Source organism: Perognathus longimembris, chromosome 18 (genome assembly GCF_023159225.1).
Source record: "Perognathus longimembris pacificus isolate PPM17 chromosome 18, ASM2315922v1, whole genome shotgun sequence".
Classification (NCBI taxonomy): domain Eukaryota; kingdom Metazoa; phylum Chordata; class Mammalia; order Rodentia; family Heteromyidae; genus Perognathus; species Perognathus longimembris.
In genome coordinates, this window is record NC_063178.1 from 2,116,966 (window position 1) to 2,131,061 (window position 14,096).

General features: G+C 43.1%; 1 protein-coding gene across 1 annotated transcript in view; it reads right to left on the reverse strand.

Moving 5' to 3' along the window:
• Positions 1-14,096, reverse strand: part of Ero1b (endoplasmic reticulum oxidoreductase 1 beta) — a 31,978-nt gene that overhangs the window by 3,067 nt on the left and 14,815 nt on the right. The window contains exons 4-14 of the mRNA XM_048367546.1: positions 13,919-13,960; positions 11,913-11,995; positions 9,528-9,601; positions 7,847-7,967; positions 7,706-7,752; positions 6,024-6,035; positions 3,976-4,002; positions 3,328-3,420; positions 2,770-3,016; positions 1,565-1,634; positions 659-745 (exon numbers count right to left, since the gene is read on the reverse strand). Coding sequence (XP_048223503.1) covers positions 659-745; positions 1,565-1,634; positions 2,770-3,016; positions 3,328-3,420; positions 3,976-4,002; positions 6,024-6,035; positions 7,706-7,752; positions 7,847-7,967; positions 9,528-9,601; positions 11,913-11,995; positions 13,919-13,960 — 903 coding nt within the window. The remainder of the gene's footprint in view (positions 1-658; positions 746-1,564; positions 1,635-2,769; positions 3,017-3,327; positions 3,421-3,975; positions 4,003-6,023; positions 6,036-7,705; positions 7,753-7,846; positions 7,968-9,527; positions 9,602-11,912; positions 11,996-13,918; positions 13,961-14,096) is intronic.

A 14,096-nucleotide genomic window follows, 5' to 3' on the forward strand; every position in this document is an offset into this window, starting at 1 on the left:
TTTGCATAAAATTATACCTTTCTCTGCCATTTTTTTTTTACCACACAGAGGGGATTTCACTGTTCCATGTCCACATGTCCAGTACATTCCAACCAATCGTATACCCTAATATTTTCTTTTGTAGATATACATAAAATTTTCTACTCCTAACCACTGACTTCGGAAATGAAGATTGTACTAACATAGATACAAGAAAACTATAATTAGCACAGAATACAAAGCCCTCCCCATGTGTAAGGCCTACCCCTGGGAGGACTCCATGCAGATGCCTCCTTCCCCGTTTGTCTCCGCCCAGTACCCGCGTTACCTGGGTAACCGGCACACCTGGAGGCAATTACCTCCCCTCCTCCCTGCCCTGGGTAAGGCGGGCCAGGCGGCCCCTCAGCTCTTCTCTTGGGCCGCGCAGCCTCTCGGCCACAGGCCAGCAGTTGGGGAATGAACTGCCTGAATACCATGTGGTGCTCTCATTCACCAGCTACCTACTTTAATAAACCTTACACCAGGCATCTGTAACACAGCTGAGCGATGCGACCTTCCTCAACAATGCTTTGGACCTGCCCATTCTCAACTCCAATGGTGAGGACATATTTGCACCCACTTTGAACGCAGTAGAAAGACGGGTTGACAGTAGCTGGGAAGGAAGGCCGGGCACGCGTACCTGGAGTTTCCCCCACAGTCTGCACTTGTCACACCCCACACAGTCCATGATGCGGGAGATGTTCTTGAAGTGTAACCGCAACTCCTCCTGGCAGGCAAAAACACCGTCGGTCTAGTGAAGACTTTTTTAAAGTTAAGCTACATTTTGCTGAACCATAAGAACACAAGTTTTCAAGTTCATCAATTAATGAGTAAGCTGTTTTTCAACAAGGAAGAAAAATATCTAAATTTGTGGAACACAAAATGGTCTCCCCAAGTGTACACTAGAGCTCAACACAGTGGACGTGCCTGGAATCCCAGCACAAGGAGGCTGAGGCGGGAGAGCCACAAGTTTGAGGACAGCCCCAACTACATAATGTGACTCTTCCTTAAAAATAAAGAATAAAAACAGCTGACACGAATGGAAATTTGTTAAAGGCGTGCTGTATGTTAACAAACTTTTTATTCAAAGGATACTATTAAGCACAGCACCAAAAAAAAAAAAAAAAAGAAGAAGCATGAGGGACCTAAACGTAAACTGACATGGCATTACTTTCTGGCTTACACCTGCTCAAGACAGGCCACGCCCACAGTCCTTCTGCCTCCAAGTAACTGGGATTTGAAGCACACCCCACCACACCCTGGGGTGCGACTCCCATCTTGTTATCTACATCCAGCAAGGGAAGCCTGTCTCCTGTACCGTACACCTCTGCTGGCTTGCGCTACGTGAGCCCTAGAACAGGAATCAACGCCTGCACCCCGTCAGTGCCGTATGCGCTTGCCACAGGTGCTCAGTCACCCCTGCTGATTACCACCATAAAATCCGATGGCACTCACTTCGAAAGTTGGAGAACAGGGAAGAAAAGGCCCAGGGGAGTGAGTTAAACACAACTACCATGGCCCACCTTGCTCCCCATAAACTGTTTACCTTTAACGACTTGGCCCCCTTCTTGTCGCCAGCAAACATGGATTTCTCATCAAAGTGCATAGGAAAGGACCTAGGATATGACACAGTAAGAGTTACAGTGGAAAAGCCAAGTGCTATCTATTACAGTCTTGCTACAACTTTCTATCCCCATGAATATTTAAAATTCATTATCTATTGGTAACCTAAGAAGGTGGCAAACAGTTCACATATAAATGACTAGAGCAAGCTAAGTATGACCTTGTATTTCCAAAGATGGTAATATGTTTTAAAGATAATCTAAAAATCTAAAACAATCTGTCAAAAATATACAACAGCCTGCTGGGAGTATGGCCTAGCGGTAGAGTGCCTGCCTCGTACACATGAAGCCCTGGGTTTGATTCCTCAGCACCACATATATAGAAAAGGCCAGAACTGGCGCTGTGGCTCAAGTGGCAGAGTGCTAGCCTTGAGCAAAAAGAAACCAAGGACAGTGCTCAGGCCCTGAGTTCAAGTCATACACACACACATACACAACAGCTTTAACATTCTTTTAAAACTTCATACATAATATACCATAACACTTCTTGACCCAACTTTTCCTCCATGCTCCCATGAACAAGCAACAAACTGCGCTTTTGAGTGGGCATTTCCAGAGGCTGCCTTCTGGCTGGTACAGCTGATGTTTGCCCCTGACCGATCATCCACCCTGATACTGAGCACACTTAGGATACCATCTAAATTCAATGAACAGGGTGACTATCATCTGCTTAATCAGACTATAAAATATTTTGTTTTGGTTCAGTTGTGGGGCTTGAACTCAGGCCTGGGCACTGCCCCTGAGCTCTTTTGCTTAAGACTAGCACTCTACCACTTTGAGCCAAAGGTTCATTTTTGGTTTTTGAGTGGTTAATTGGAAATAAAAGTCTCACAGGGACTTTTCTGCCCTGGCTGGCTTTGTACCGTGATCCTCAGGTCTCAGCCTCCTAAGTAGCTAGGTTTACAGTCACTGTGATCCTCAGGTCTCAGCCTCCTTGAATAGCTAGGATTACAGGCGTAAGCACTGGCACCTGGCCTTCAGGAGTATTTTTAACTGCTCTACTGATACTGAGTCTTGTCAGTTCTGCTCCTGCTGTACCTGGCTTTTAGAAGTTCCAGTCTTTGCTATGTGTAGTGCCACCTCATCTGAGCAGAGTGGAGGATTGCAATCACGGATGGCCTGCTCTTACCTGGTATCTTGAAAGACACTCAGCAGAAGGGTCTTGGTGTCTGCGTCTTCTTCTGTGTTTCCAGTGTAAAGATCAACAATTGCACGCTCAAAATAGGGGGCCACCTTTGACAAAGCTCGAAGCTCAATCAGGTATAAGAAGTAAAGGTTCTTCAGTCTTCTGGGGCCTTCCCCCTTGGTTTCTACAGGGTCAAATCGGCGTCTGAATTCTTTTATATTCGGTCCCCAACTAGGTTTACCCCAGGTTTCTAAAGAGAAAGAAGTACATCTTTAAGTCAAGAGGATTGATGCTCTTCAGAATATGTATTTCCTTCTAACACTTCTGATGCTATAATAAAAGGCCAATCTCCACTTTCACATCTGGTTATACAAATGCAGCAGTGATATTCACTAGACACTATGTTGAAAATGAAATACATAACTTTTCCGGGAGGGGGCCAGGAGGGAAAAACTGGGAGAGTGCAAGGGAAGGGGTGACAGTCCAAAAAGAAATGTACTCTTTATTTGACTAACGAACCCCTCTGTAACCTTTATAACAGCAACAAAGAGATCTGGTTACCTTCCAAAAGATAATTTGCACACAGATGTAAGTTGATACTGGCATGGAGTCCTGATATAAGCTTATAGAAGACTCTCTTCTCCAAACACAGACCTTTGCAGAAAGAAATATGGAAAGAGAAAAATCACGCCCAAAGATGACAGAAACTTTCAATCAAGGGGATTCAGCACACAGGCTTAAAGATTCAAGAACACTATAAATAAACTACATTTATAGTGAAAGACTAGAACCAGTTAGGAAGCCTAAAGACAGCATTAGATGGCCATGTATTAGCATAGCATTGTCATTTTTTAATTCTTAACAGCTTTACTGATATATAAATACTGTATGATACGTATATAATTCAATCATGCTAGTATGTTCCCTATGTTCGCCAAACCCATCACCACAACCAATTTGTAGCATTTTCATATGCTCCAATACCAGTTGGCAGTCGCCACCACCCCACCTCATGCTCCACAAGTCTCCTTTCTATTGCTATAGACTTGATAGCACTGGTGTATGGCAGACCAGTGGCCCAAAATATGACAAAACAAAGTATATGTTTTCTTTCACATATTGCCAAAATTAGTTGTCTACTTACAAAAACATACTAAAAATTGAGTTTTAAAATACAAAGCCAATACATTTTAAAGACATTAAATTTACCTTCTAGCCATGTATAGAATGATTCTCCTGAGAGAGAGAGAGAGAGAGAGAGAGAGAGAGAGAGAGAGAGAGAGAGAGAGAGAGAGAGAACTGGGTCAAAATATTTTAAATGTTCATTTATAAGCTAGAATGAGCTAGGCATATGAAATATTTATTAGGACAAATTAAGGAACCTCCAAAAAATGCCTTCTGCTTCAGATGAAATGCTCAAATAAAGATACAGCTCTAGAAAATAAAGCCCAAAGGCAATATAAGTAACTCTAGAAAATGTTCTGTACAGATGGCATTTTGACTATTAAAATACGTGGGGAAACCCTTTACTCTAAACATTATGTCTTATTCACTGAATTTATTGTTGATAAATTGGTCTTCATCAGATTGTTATATCGAACGGATACTATAACTTTCAAATTTACTAAGAAAATAGTCATAAACTACCTTAACTTTGTTCCATCCATTTCCAAACAATATTCAAGGAAGTTATGATAAACAAAAACTGAAGAACTTGGAATGTGAATCTAGTTTCTGTCTTGTCAATACATACATGAAGAAATGCTCACAAAGGAAGTGCAAATCAAAATAACATTGAGATTCCTTCTCACTCCAGTCAGAACATTCATCATCAAAAATACAAACAAAAAATGCTGGCGAGGATACAGGGACCCTTTTATACCCTGTTGGTGGGAATGTAATTAGGGCGTTACCATGGAAATCAGTACGGAGATTGCTCTGCCATCCTGGGCATTTATCTGAAGGGAAGTCGGGATACAGTAAAGGCACATGCACAGGCACTGCTGTGCTGCTCACAATGGCCACCTTGGGGAAACAGCCCAGATGCATCCCAACAGATGAATGAAAGGATCAAGAAAATGGGCATACAAACACAATGGAATTTTATTCGTCCATCAGGAAGAATGAAGTTATGTCATTTGCAGGGAAATGAGTGGATCTGGAAACCATCACATTAAGCAAAGAAAACCAGGCCCTAAGAGATAAAGAGCACCACGTTTTCTCTCATACGTGGGTCTTAGACCTAACATATTACATGTAAACAGTCATGTGCATATACGCATGATCAAGCTGACTGAAGTATGCTTATGCAAGAGTAAAAGTCCATGGGTGTAAACTATTTGAACAGGTAACAAACAGTTAAACACAAGAAATACTAGGAAGCAGAAACCTGTGAGTTAAACAGGATTTGAATGGCGAGAGGGCAGATGAAGGGAGGGAGAAATGGCAGGCAAATACAGTGCTAATATTTGAGGAACACATGTGAAAACTGAACTAGGAAACTTGAGGGGATGGGTGGAGTTAGGATAGACAGGAAGGGGAGGATGATGGAAGGGGTGACTTGCATCAAGATGCGTTATATTCATAGATGGACACGTTAAACTGAAACCCTCTTGTATAAGCATTTGAAAATAATCTTTAAGTGGTCTTTACATTTTTTACATAGAAAAAGTTTATATTATAAAAAAATAATCTCAGGCTGGGAATGTGGCTTAGTAGTTGAGTGCTTGCCTAGCATGAATGAAGCCCTGGGTTCAATTCCTCAGCACCACAGAAAAAGCCGGAAGTGGCGCTGTGGCTCAAGTGGTAGAGTGCTAGCCCTGAGCAAAAAGCAGCTCAGGGACAGTGCTCAGGCCTTGAGTCCAAGCCCCAGGATTGGCAAAACAAACAAACAAAATCTCATTTTTGGTCACCATTCACTGGTAGCTATTTTGGGGGGAAAGAAACACAGGCTAAGCATTTTCTTCTGATTCAAAAAAGATGTCATGGGCTGGGAATATGGCCTAGTGGTAGAGTGCTCGCCTCGCATACATGAAGCCCTAGGTTCGATTCCTCAGCACCACATATATAGATAAAAGCCAGAAGTGGCGCTGTGGCTCAAGTGGTAGAGTGCTAGCCTTGAGCAAAAAAGAAGCCAGGGACAGTGCTCAGGCCCTGAGTCCAAGCCCCAGGACTGGCAACAAAAACAAAACAAATAAACAAAAAAGATGTCATAGCTGAAAAGGTGTCTAAAGCAAACACAAACAGATCCAACTCACCATCATCTTCACCTAAAAGAGAAAATAAGGAAAGGTTTAAGAAACTTTTTTATACAGTTCAGATTTTGATCTTACTAAATTCAAGATTTTACTGCTTGCTAAAACCCTAGTTGGTGAGTAGTCATCTTACAAACAAGGTTTCTTAACAAGAGTATAAACCAAAGAGCACAAGATTTGCACACTTTATACAAAGTCACTCCTTCAGCCAGGTGGCATGCCACATCTCAGAACAGCTTCCTTCCCTAGGAGTGCATCCCTCCTTCCCCCACAAGCCCGAAAGGGAGCAAGTACCCAGAAACCACCGCAGCCAGAGGCTGGGCTCCGGCCCCCACCACAGCTCTGTTTCTTTCAGTGTTGTCTGAGGGATCATGTTTGGAAAAAGGTTCTGCTGGCTTAAAACACCATTGGGAAAACAGTGTAGAAGCCCAGCTGCTCTGGCTTGGGGCAGAGTCCTTCCTAAACCCTGGACTATGGAACAGAGATGCAACCGTGTAGCACTGCCATTCTACTCTACTTACATAACTTCTACACCATATCAATTTTTTTTTTTTCGGCCAGTCCTGGGGCTTGGACTCAGGGCCTGAGCACTGTCCCTGGCTTCCTTTTTGCTCAAGGCTAGCACTCTGCCACTTGAGCCACAGCGCCACTTCTGGCCGTTTTCTGTATATGTGGTGCTGGGGAATCGAACCCAGGGCCTCATGTATACGAGGCAAGCGCTCTTGCCACTAGGCCATATCCCCAGCCGCACCATATCAATTTTGATAAAAGTTTTTTGTATATTTTTAAACACTTGCAAAGCTTCATGCCCATTGCTCACACTATCCCAGCTACTTGGGGAGCTGAGATGAGAAGGATCAAGGTCCAAAGCTAGCCAAACAGAAAAGTCCATGAGGCTCCAATTAACCAAAATGAACAATAACAAAATAAGAAAACAATAATCCACCTAATCTGAAAAAGGGGAATGGCAGGCTGCTAGGGTTTGGCTCCTCGCCGACAATGGAACAAGGACATCGCAGACATCTACACCAAGGCTCTGCCACCCACCTGCAGCCACGAGTGCAACTTCGAGCTGGCATATATATGCGGACTGCACGCCTGTTCTATTAAGTTCTATGGATTCTAGTTTAAACTGGGAGCTGGTGGCTCACCTAGAGGCTCAAATCGTAGAGTACTAGCTGTGAACTCTCAAGGCTCTGAATTCAAGCCCCGGTACCAGCACACAAACATAAAGTTCAGAACAGACTGGCATACAGCAGGTGTTCAATAGATGGCAGTAGTTCCCAAAGACATGTGGAAATCCAGACACCTAACTGAACCAATCTTATACTCTGTTATTCAAGTTAAACAAAATAGAGTTGCAATTTTTTTCCTTATAAAGTTTAATTACAAAGATACTTTATAAAGTCTCTAACAGCATGAACATGCATGTATACATTTAATATTTATTTATTTTTTTTTTTTTTTTTTTTTTCGGCCAGTCCTGGGCCTTGGACTCAGGGCCTGAGCACTGTCCCTGGCTTCTTTTTGCTCTACCACTTGAGCCACAGTGCCCCTTCTGGCCATTTTCTATATATGTGGTGCTGGGGAAATCGAACCCAGGGCTTCATGTATACAAGTCAAGCACTCTTGCCACTAGGCCATATTCCCAGCCCCGCATGTATACATTTAAAAACAAAACTCACCTCGGCTGGGTGCCAAAGGGTTTAAAGGACGATACACAGATCGAGGCCTGAAAGAGAATAAAACCCAAACATGACACAGTTCAACTTCTGTGTCATCTTCTCCACTGGAGGCAAGCACCCCCTCTCCCCCGCACCCATTACTTGAAACAGTTCTCCTCATAGATGCTGTTCCACACTCTCCACGCCGAGGGCCCCTTGTAGCCGGTGTATCGCTCCGGGTTCAACAGCAAGTCCACGTACTGGGCCGCAGGGGACCGCTCATCTGCACAGGAGACAGCCGTGTACCGGCACTGCTGTGACACCACGCTAGAGATGCGCCCTCAACCCGGAAGGCAGGCCGCTGCACACAGGGGGACTGTGCTCTTAGCAAGGGGCTTCCCCACATGGGCGACCGAGCAGAACCATAACCTGCTTTACTACTACATGTGACGAACCCTCCATGCACGCACGCACGCACGCACACGTCTCTACACACCAGCTTGGGCGCTCTCTCCCCTCACCTCTTCCTCCTCTTGCTCTCTCATTGTCTCGCCTCCAACGGCAGATTACAGATGTGTGTGGACCACCATCCTTGTTTGTTTTGGGTGGCATGTTGGGGTATATTTTGGCATGGTCTTTTTTGTTGCTGGTTCCCTAATACTGGGGTTTGAACACAGGGCCTCGTACTTGCTGGGCAGGAGCGCTACCATGTGAACCACACCCACCTCTCCTTCCTTTCATTATTTTTTAGGTATGGTCTCAAACTTTTGATGAGGGCTGGCATCAGAGTAGGATCTTGTGTACCTCTGGCATACCTGGGATTACAGCTGGGTGCTGCCCAGTTTACTGGTTAAGATGAGGTATTCCAAACGTTTTGCTTGTACTAGCCTCAAACCAAGCTCCTCCTGTCTCTACCTACTGAGGAGCTGGGATTATGGATGTATGCTACCATGTTCAGTCCTTAAGCTATATTGTAAGGGAACTGAAAAAACTTAAATTACATTTTCAAGGCTCTTAATGTCTGTTCCTTTAATGAATGGTTTTCTTTTTTAATTGTTAAAATCCTCTAGTAACTTTTCAAATCACAGAAAGGGTAGGATTTGTTAGCCAAATCTGGCCTGCCGCCAATGCTGGTACAGAAATGTTCTTGGTGCCCAGGAGCTTCATTTGTTTACCTGTGGCTTTCACACCACCAGAGCAGGCCAGAGTGGTTGCTAACTATAGCTTCTCTACATAGCCACAGCCGTACTGCTCACTCTGATCGTCCTTTTCCCACCCGCACTGTGCCTCCTCCCTGAGTTTTCTCTTCCTCCTCCTCCTCCAAGGTTGCCCCTTTCCATCTGACCATGTTCCTTTATCTGAAGACTCAGCCTCCTGTTATCATGTGATCTAGAGCAAGTTACTTAGCCTTATCAGACTCATTTTTCTCAGAAATAATACACAGCTGCCATGGTAGCTGTAAAGACTAGAACTAATGTGCTTAAGGTGCTTAGACAGGGTCTCAAACACAGGCTCTCAGGTCTACATCACAAAAACCAGTGTGAAAGCTGAAACTCAGATTATAATTCCATTGGTGTAAGTGTCTTATAAAAGTGTTCAGGTTAGGGGCTGGGGATATGGCCTAGTGGCAAGAGTGCTTGCCTCGTATACATGAGGCCCTGGGTTCCATTCCCCAGCACCACATATACAGAAAACGGCCAGAAGTGGCGCTGTGGCTCAAGTGGCAGAGTGCTAGCCTTGAGCAAAAGGAAGCCAGGGACAGTGCTCAGGCCCTGAGTCCAAGGCCCAGGACTGGCAAAAAAAAAAAAAAAAAAAAGTGTTCAGGTTAAAATAATTTTATTACCATCAAGTTCACAAAAATGATCCTGCGAATCATCGTGGCGTGCCCAGTCAATGAAGGCCTCTTTGCTCTGGTTACTGTGGGAAAGAGGAGTGAAAACGATACGATTTACATTTGGGATTGAGACTGTCAACAGGGCATTCGAGTGTAATTAAAATAGACAACCTAAGGTCACATCCTTACTAAATAATGGTCCAAGTTCTATTGTTACATGAAGGAATCATATAAAAACTACTAATTTCCAGCCAGGCTCTACTGGGTCACATCTGTAAACTATTCGGGAAGCTGAGATCTGAGGATCACAGTTCAAAGCCAGCCTGGGCAGAAAAGGCCATTGAGACTCTTATCTCCGATTAACCACCAAAAAATCAGAGTGGCACTGTGGCTCAAAGTGGTAGAGCACTAACCTGGAACAAAAAAGCTCTTGCCTTGAGCAAAAGAGCTCAGGGATAGCGCCTCAGCCCTGAGGTCAAGCCCCACTACCGACAAACAATAAACATAATTTCTATTAAGATTTATATTTCTTAACTAAATTGATTAACCCTGGGTGGGTAATTATTTTTACACCTTTAAACACAAAAATCAAGCTTATCTTTTTTCAAATGACTTAGATATTATGTTTATATTCTTCCTGAAGGAGGAATTCAATTGATTTTGAGAATTAAATTGCTTCTATTATTATAGGACCCTAGATAGACAGCAAGAATTGCCTTAAAAAAATAGTACTAGGAACCAAACCCAGGCAGGCATACTACCACTGCACCTCATACGCAGTTCGTGTGTGTGTGTGTGTGTGTGTGTGTGTGTGTGTGTGTGTGTGTGTTACTAGGTTTGAACTCAGAGCCTGGGCATTGTCTTTCAGCTCTACCACTTGAGCCACATCTCTAATTCCAGATTTTTTTTTCCTGGGTGATATACTGGAGATAAGAGTCTCATGGACTTTTCTGCCCAGGCTGGCTTTGAACCACAATCTGAGTAGTGAGGATTACTGGTGGCCTGAGCCACCAGTGCCTGAGTTTGTTTTGATAGTCTCACTTCCTGTCCAGGTGTGTACCTGGACTTCCACCTTTCTACTGTAGTCTCCATGTGGTTGGTTATCAGGATAAGAGGCACTGCCAGCTTCTCTGTTAGGATGGACTCATGGATGGCTGGCCTGGAACTGCAATCTCTACCTCCTGTGTAGCCTCAGGTGAGACCACACCCAACTGCAGGCTGGGAATGTGTCTTGCAAATTTTTCTACCTGGACTGGCCTTGAACCAGTCTTCCTATTCTCAGCCTCCCAAGTAGTTAGGGTTATAGGCATGAGCCATAGGCACATGGCTTCAAACTCAAAATCTCACTGTTCCTTCTTGAGTACTGGGATTATAGGCATGAGCCCCAAACCTGACGAGAACTGCATTTCTGGAGCACAGTCAGGATGAAATACTCATTAAAACTGTGATTCTGTGAACTCCCAATCATATTTACTGGTCACACCAATGTCAATTTCATCATAGAGGACCGCTTACTATCACACTTGACAAAATCTCTGACCAAGATCTCTAACTGGAGGAATTGATAACAACTACATTCATGTGCTCTATATTCAGGCCTTATAGGATGCATGTTATTACTGGGGCCCAAACTCGGGGCCTTGCTCTCATTTGGCTTTTTTGCTCACAGCTCTCACTGTCACTTGAGAGCCCCACCTCCTCTTCTGCCTTCCCCCCCCCTGGTTAACTAGAGATAAAGTCTTGAGGATTTGTCTGCCTCCCCTGGCTTCAAACCTCAATTCTCAGGTCTCGGCCTCCGGAACCAGCTAGAACTAAAAGCATGAGCCACCCATGCCCAGTGTCTAGCTAGGTCTTGTATCTTTATTGATTTGTTTTTGCTGGTTTGAATTCTGGGGCTGGGCGCGGTCCCTGAGCTTTTGTACTTCAGGCTAGCTAGCATTTTACCATTCGAGCCACAGCTCCATTTCTGACACTTTTTTGGTAGTTTATTAGAGATGACAGTCTCAAGGTCTTTTCTGTCCAGGCTGACTTTGAACCGCAATCCTCAGATCTCAGCCTCCTGAGTAGCTAAGATTACAGGTGTGAGCCACAACCACCCAGCTTCATGCCTCTTTTTGTTAAAAAAAAACAAAACAACAAGAATTAGGAAGAATGAAGCCATAAGCCCTGTCATCATGAAATCTTCCAAATCTGTACTTTTCAAACAGATTTACAACTGATGATACATGCTAGAAATAAAAGAACAAATCAGGCAAAGGGGTCAAACTATTACAGAATTTTGGATAAATAACTTAAAAACTGAGTAGTTGAAAATAATGGTTACCAAAATCACAAGAAAAACATTTTTATATAAACTAAGAACATACGTTCTTATACTACTAAAATAAAACTTGCCTTAATGTGCTGTTAACTGCTCCCAGTTTAGTTGCTTGCTCACAATCTTGTAATTCTTTGGTATTGTTTACCACTTTCAAGTACTGCAAAGTAGTTCATAACAAGCAAGTTTAGTAGTATGATCTTTCTCTTCCAGCATCTACTAGCAGAAAATCTGCCAATAATAACTAAATATAGATGATACATCTATTATTAAAAATCCCTTGATATGTTTTTACATGACAAATACCTAACACCTGGCAGCCCTGGCTCTCCTGAATCATATTAACTGCCGACAGGTAGAGAAAACAGCTCACAGGTGATAAAAAAAAAATGTGCTTTCAATTTCAAATAAAAAACTGTATCATTACAACTCTAAGCTTTTTTTTGTTTTGTTTTGTTTTGTTTTTTGGCCAGTCCTGGGCCTTGGACTCAGGGCCTGAGCACCGTCCCTGGCTTCTTCCCGCTCAAGGCTAGCACTCTGCCACTTGAGCCACAGCGCCGCTTCTGGCCATTTTCCATATATGTGGTGCTGGGGAATCGAACCAAGAGCTTCATGTGTAGGAGGCAAGCACTCTTGCCACTAGGCCATATTCCCAGCCCTACAACTCTAAGTTTTACACAAGATAATCATACATGGATTTACTATAGGTACACCTGTGATAAAAGTACATTATACTACTTACTGACAAATACACATGCAGTAAGAATAAAACCAAGTAAAGACAACATAAAGTGGGTGGTGGAAGTAGAATTTGGGAGGCTTTTGGTGGGGGATGTTTGACTCTCTACCTTGATTTGCTATAGATATGAAATAAGAAATACGAGAACGTGGACTGGGAATATGGCCTAGTGGCAAGAGTGCTTGACTCGTATACATGAAGCCCTGGGTTCAATTCCTCAGCACCACATATATAGAAAACAGCCAGAAGTGGCGCTGTGGCTCAAGTGGCAGAGTGCTAGCCTTGAGCAAAGAGAAGCCAGGGACAGGGCTCAGGCCCCGAGTCCAAGCCCAGCACTGGCCAAAAAAAAAAAAAAAACGAGACCATGAGGAGGTAACAAATTGTACAAGAAATGTACTCACTACCTTACATACGAAACTGTAACCACTCTGTACCTCACATTGACAATAAATAATTATTAAAAAATAAAATAAATAATTGAATGTATGGCAAAAAAAAATACGAGAACGTGAGCAGACATAATATACATGCCAGAGAGAGAACTAGAATACGCAGAGCACCACCAGAGGAAGGCAGAAAGAGTGTGTGGCCTGCATGGTGTTCAAACAATTGTGAAACACTAGCAGTAAGCTGTCAGCTGAAAGAAGTATGGGTAGTGGCTCATATGAATAAGAAGGTAATCTTTAATTCAGAAAGCTTAACTCCACTTCAAAGCATTTTGCTTAAAACATTATTGATAATTAGTTTCAGTACACAATAGAATCCTGAATCTAACAGGAAGGCAAGTTCAAACAGAAGGCTAAAAATACTTTTGTGGGCCTGGGAATATGGCCTAGTGGCAAGAGTGCTTGCCTCATATACATGAAGCCCTGGGTTCGATTCCTCAGCACCACATATACAGAAAAACGGCTAGAAGTGGCGCTGTGGCTCAAGTGGCAGAGTGCTAGCCTTGAGCAAAAAGAAGCCAGGGACAGTGCTCAGGCCCTGAGTTTAAGGCCCAGGACTGACAAAAACCACAAACTTTTGTGCTAAAGTATCTCAGCAGGTGATTTGATACTTTTATAGTTACAGTTACAGTTATCTAGGGGTTCCACAAGCCCAAGTCATTTCACAAGAAATTAGGAATACAAATACACCTTTACTTGCTTCAAAACTGAGGGATTTAAAATTTTGAGGCCAAATGTCTATTATCCCAAATAACCATGTTTGGTTTTCTACTGCAAGCACTGTTGGGCATTATAAACAAGTCTGGCTACATAAAGCAGAAGCACTCAAAATTAAAAAGAAGAAGAAGAAGAAGAAGAAGAAGAAGAAGAAGAAGAAGAAGAAGAAGCAGCGACTCACCTTATTAGCATGTCCAGCTTTAATTCCAACTGGAATTTTACTCTAAAAAAAATAACAAAAATACAAAAAGTGATCTAGAGTATTTTAGTAAGGGGCAGGGGGAGATACATTCATTTAAATTGTGTTTTCATAGTGTTAAGGTAAAAGCAAAGAGGTATTTCAATTTGTAGACTTGTAT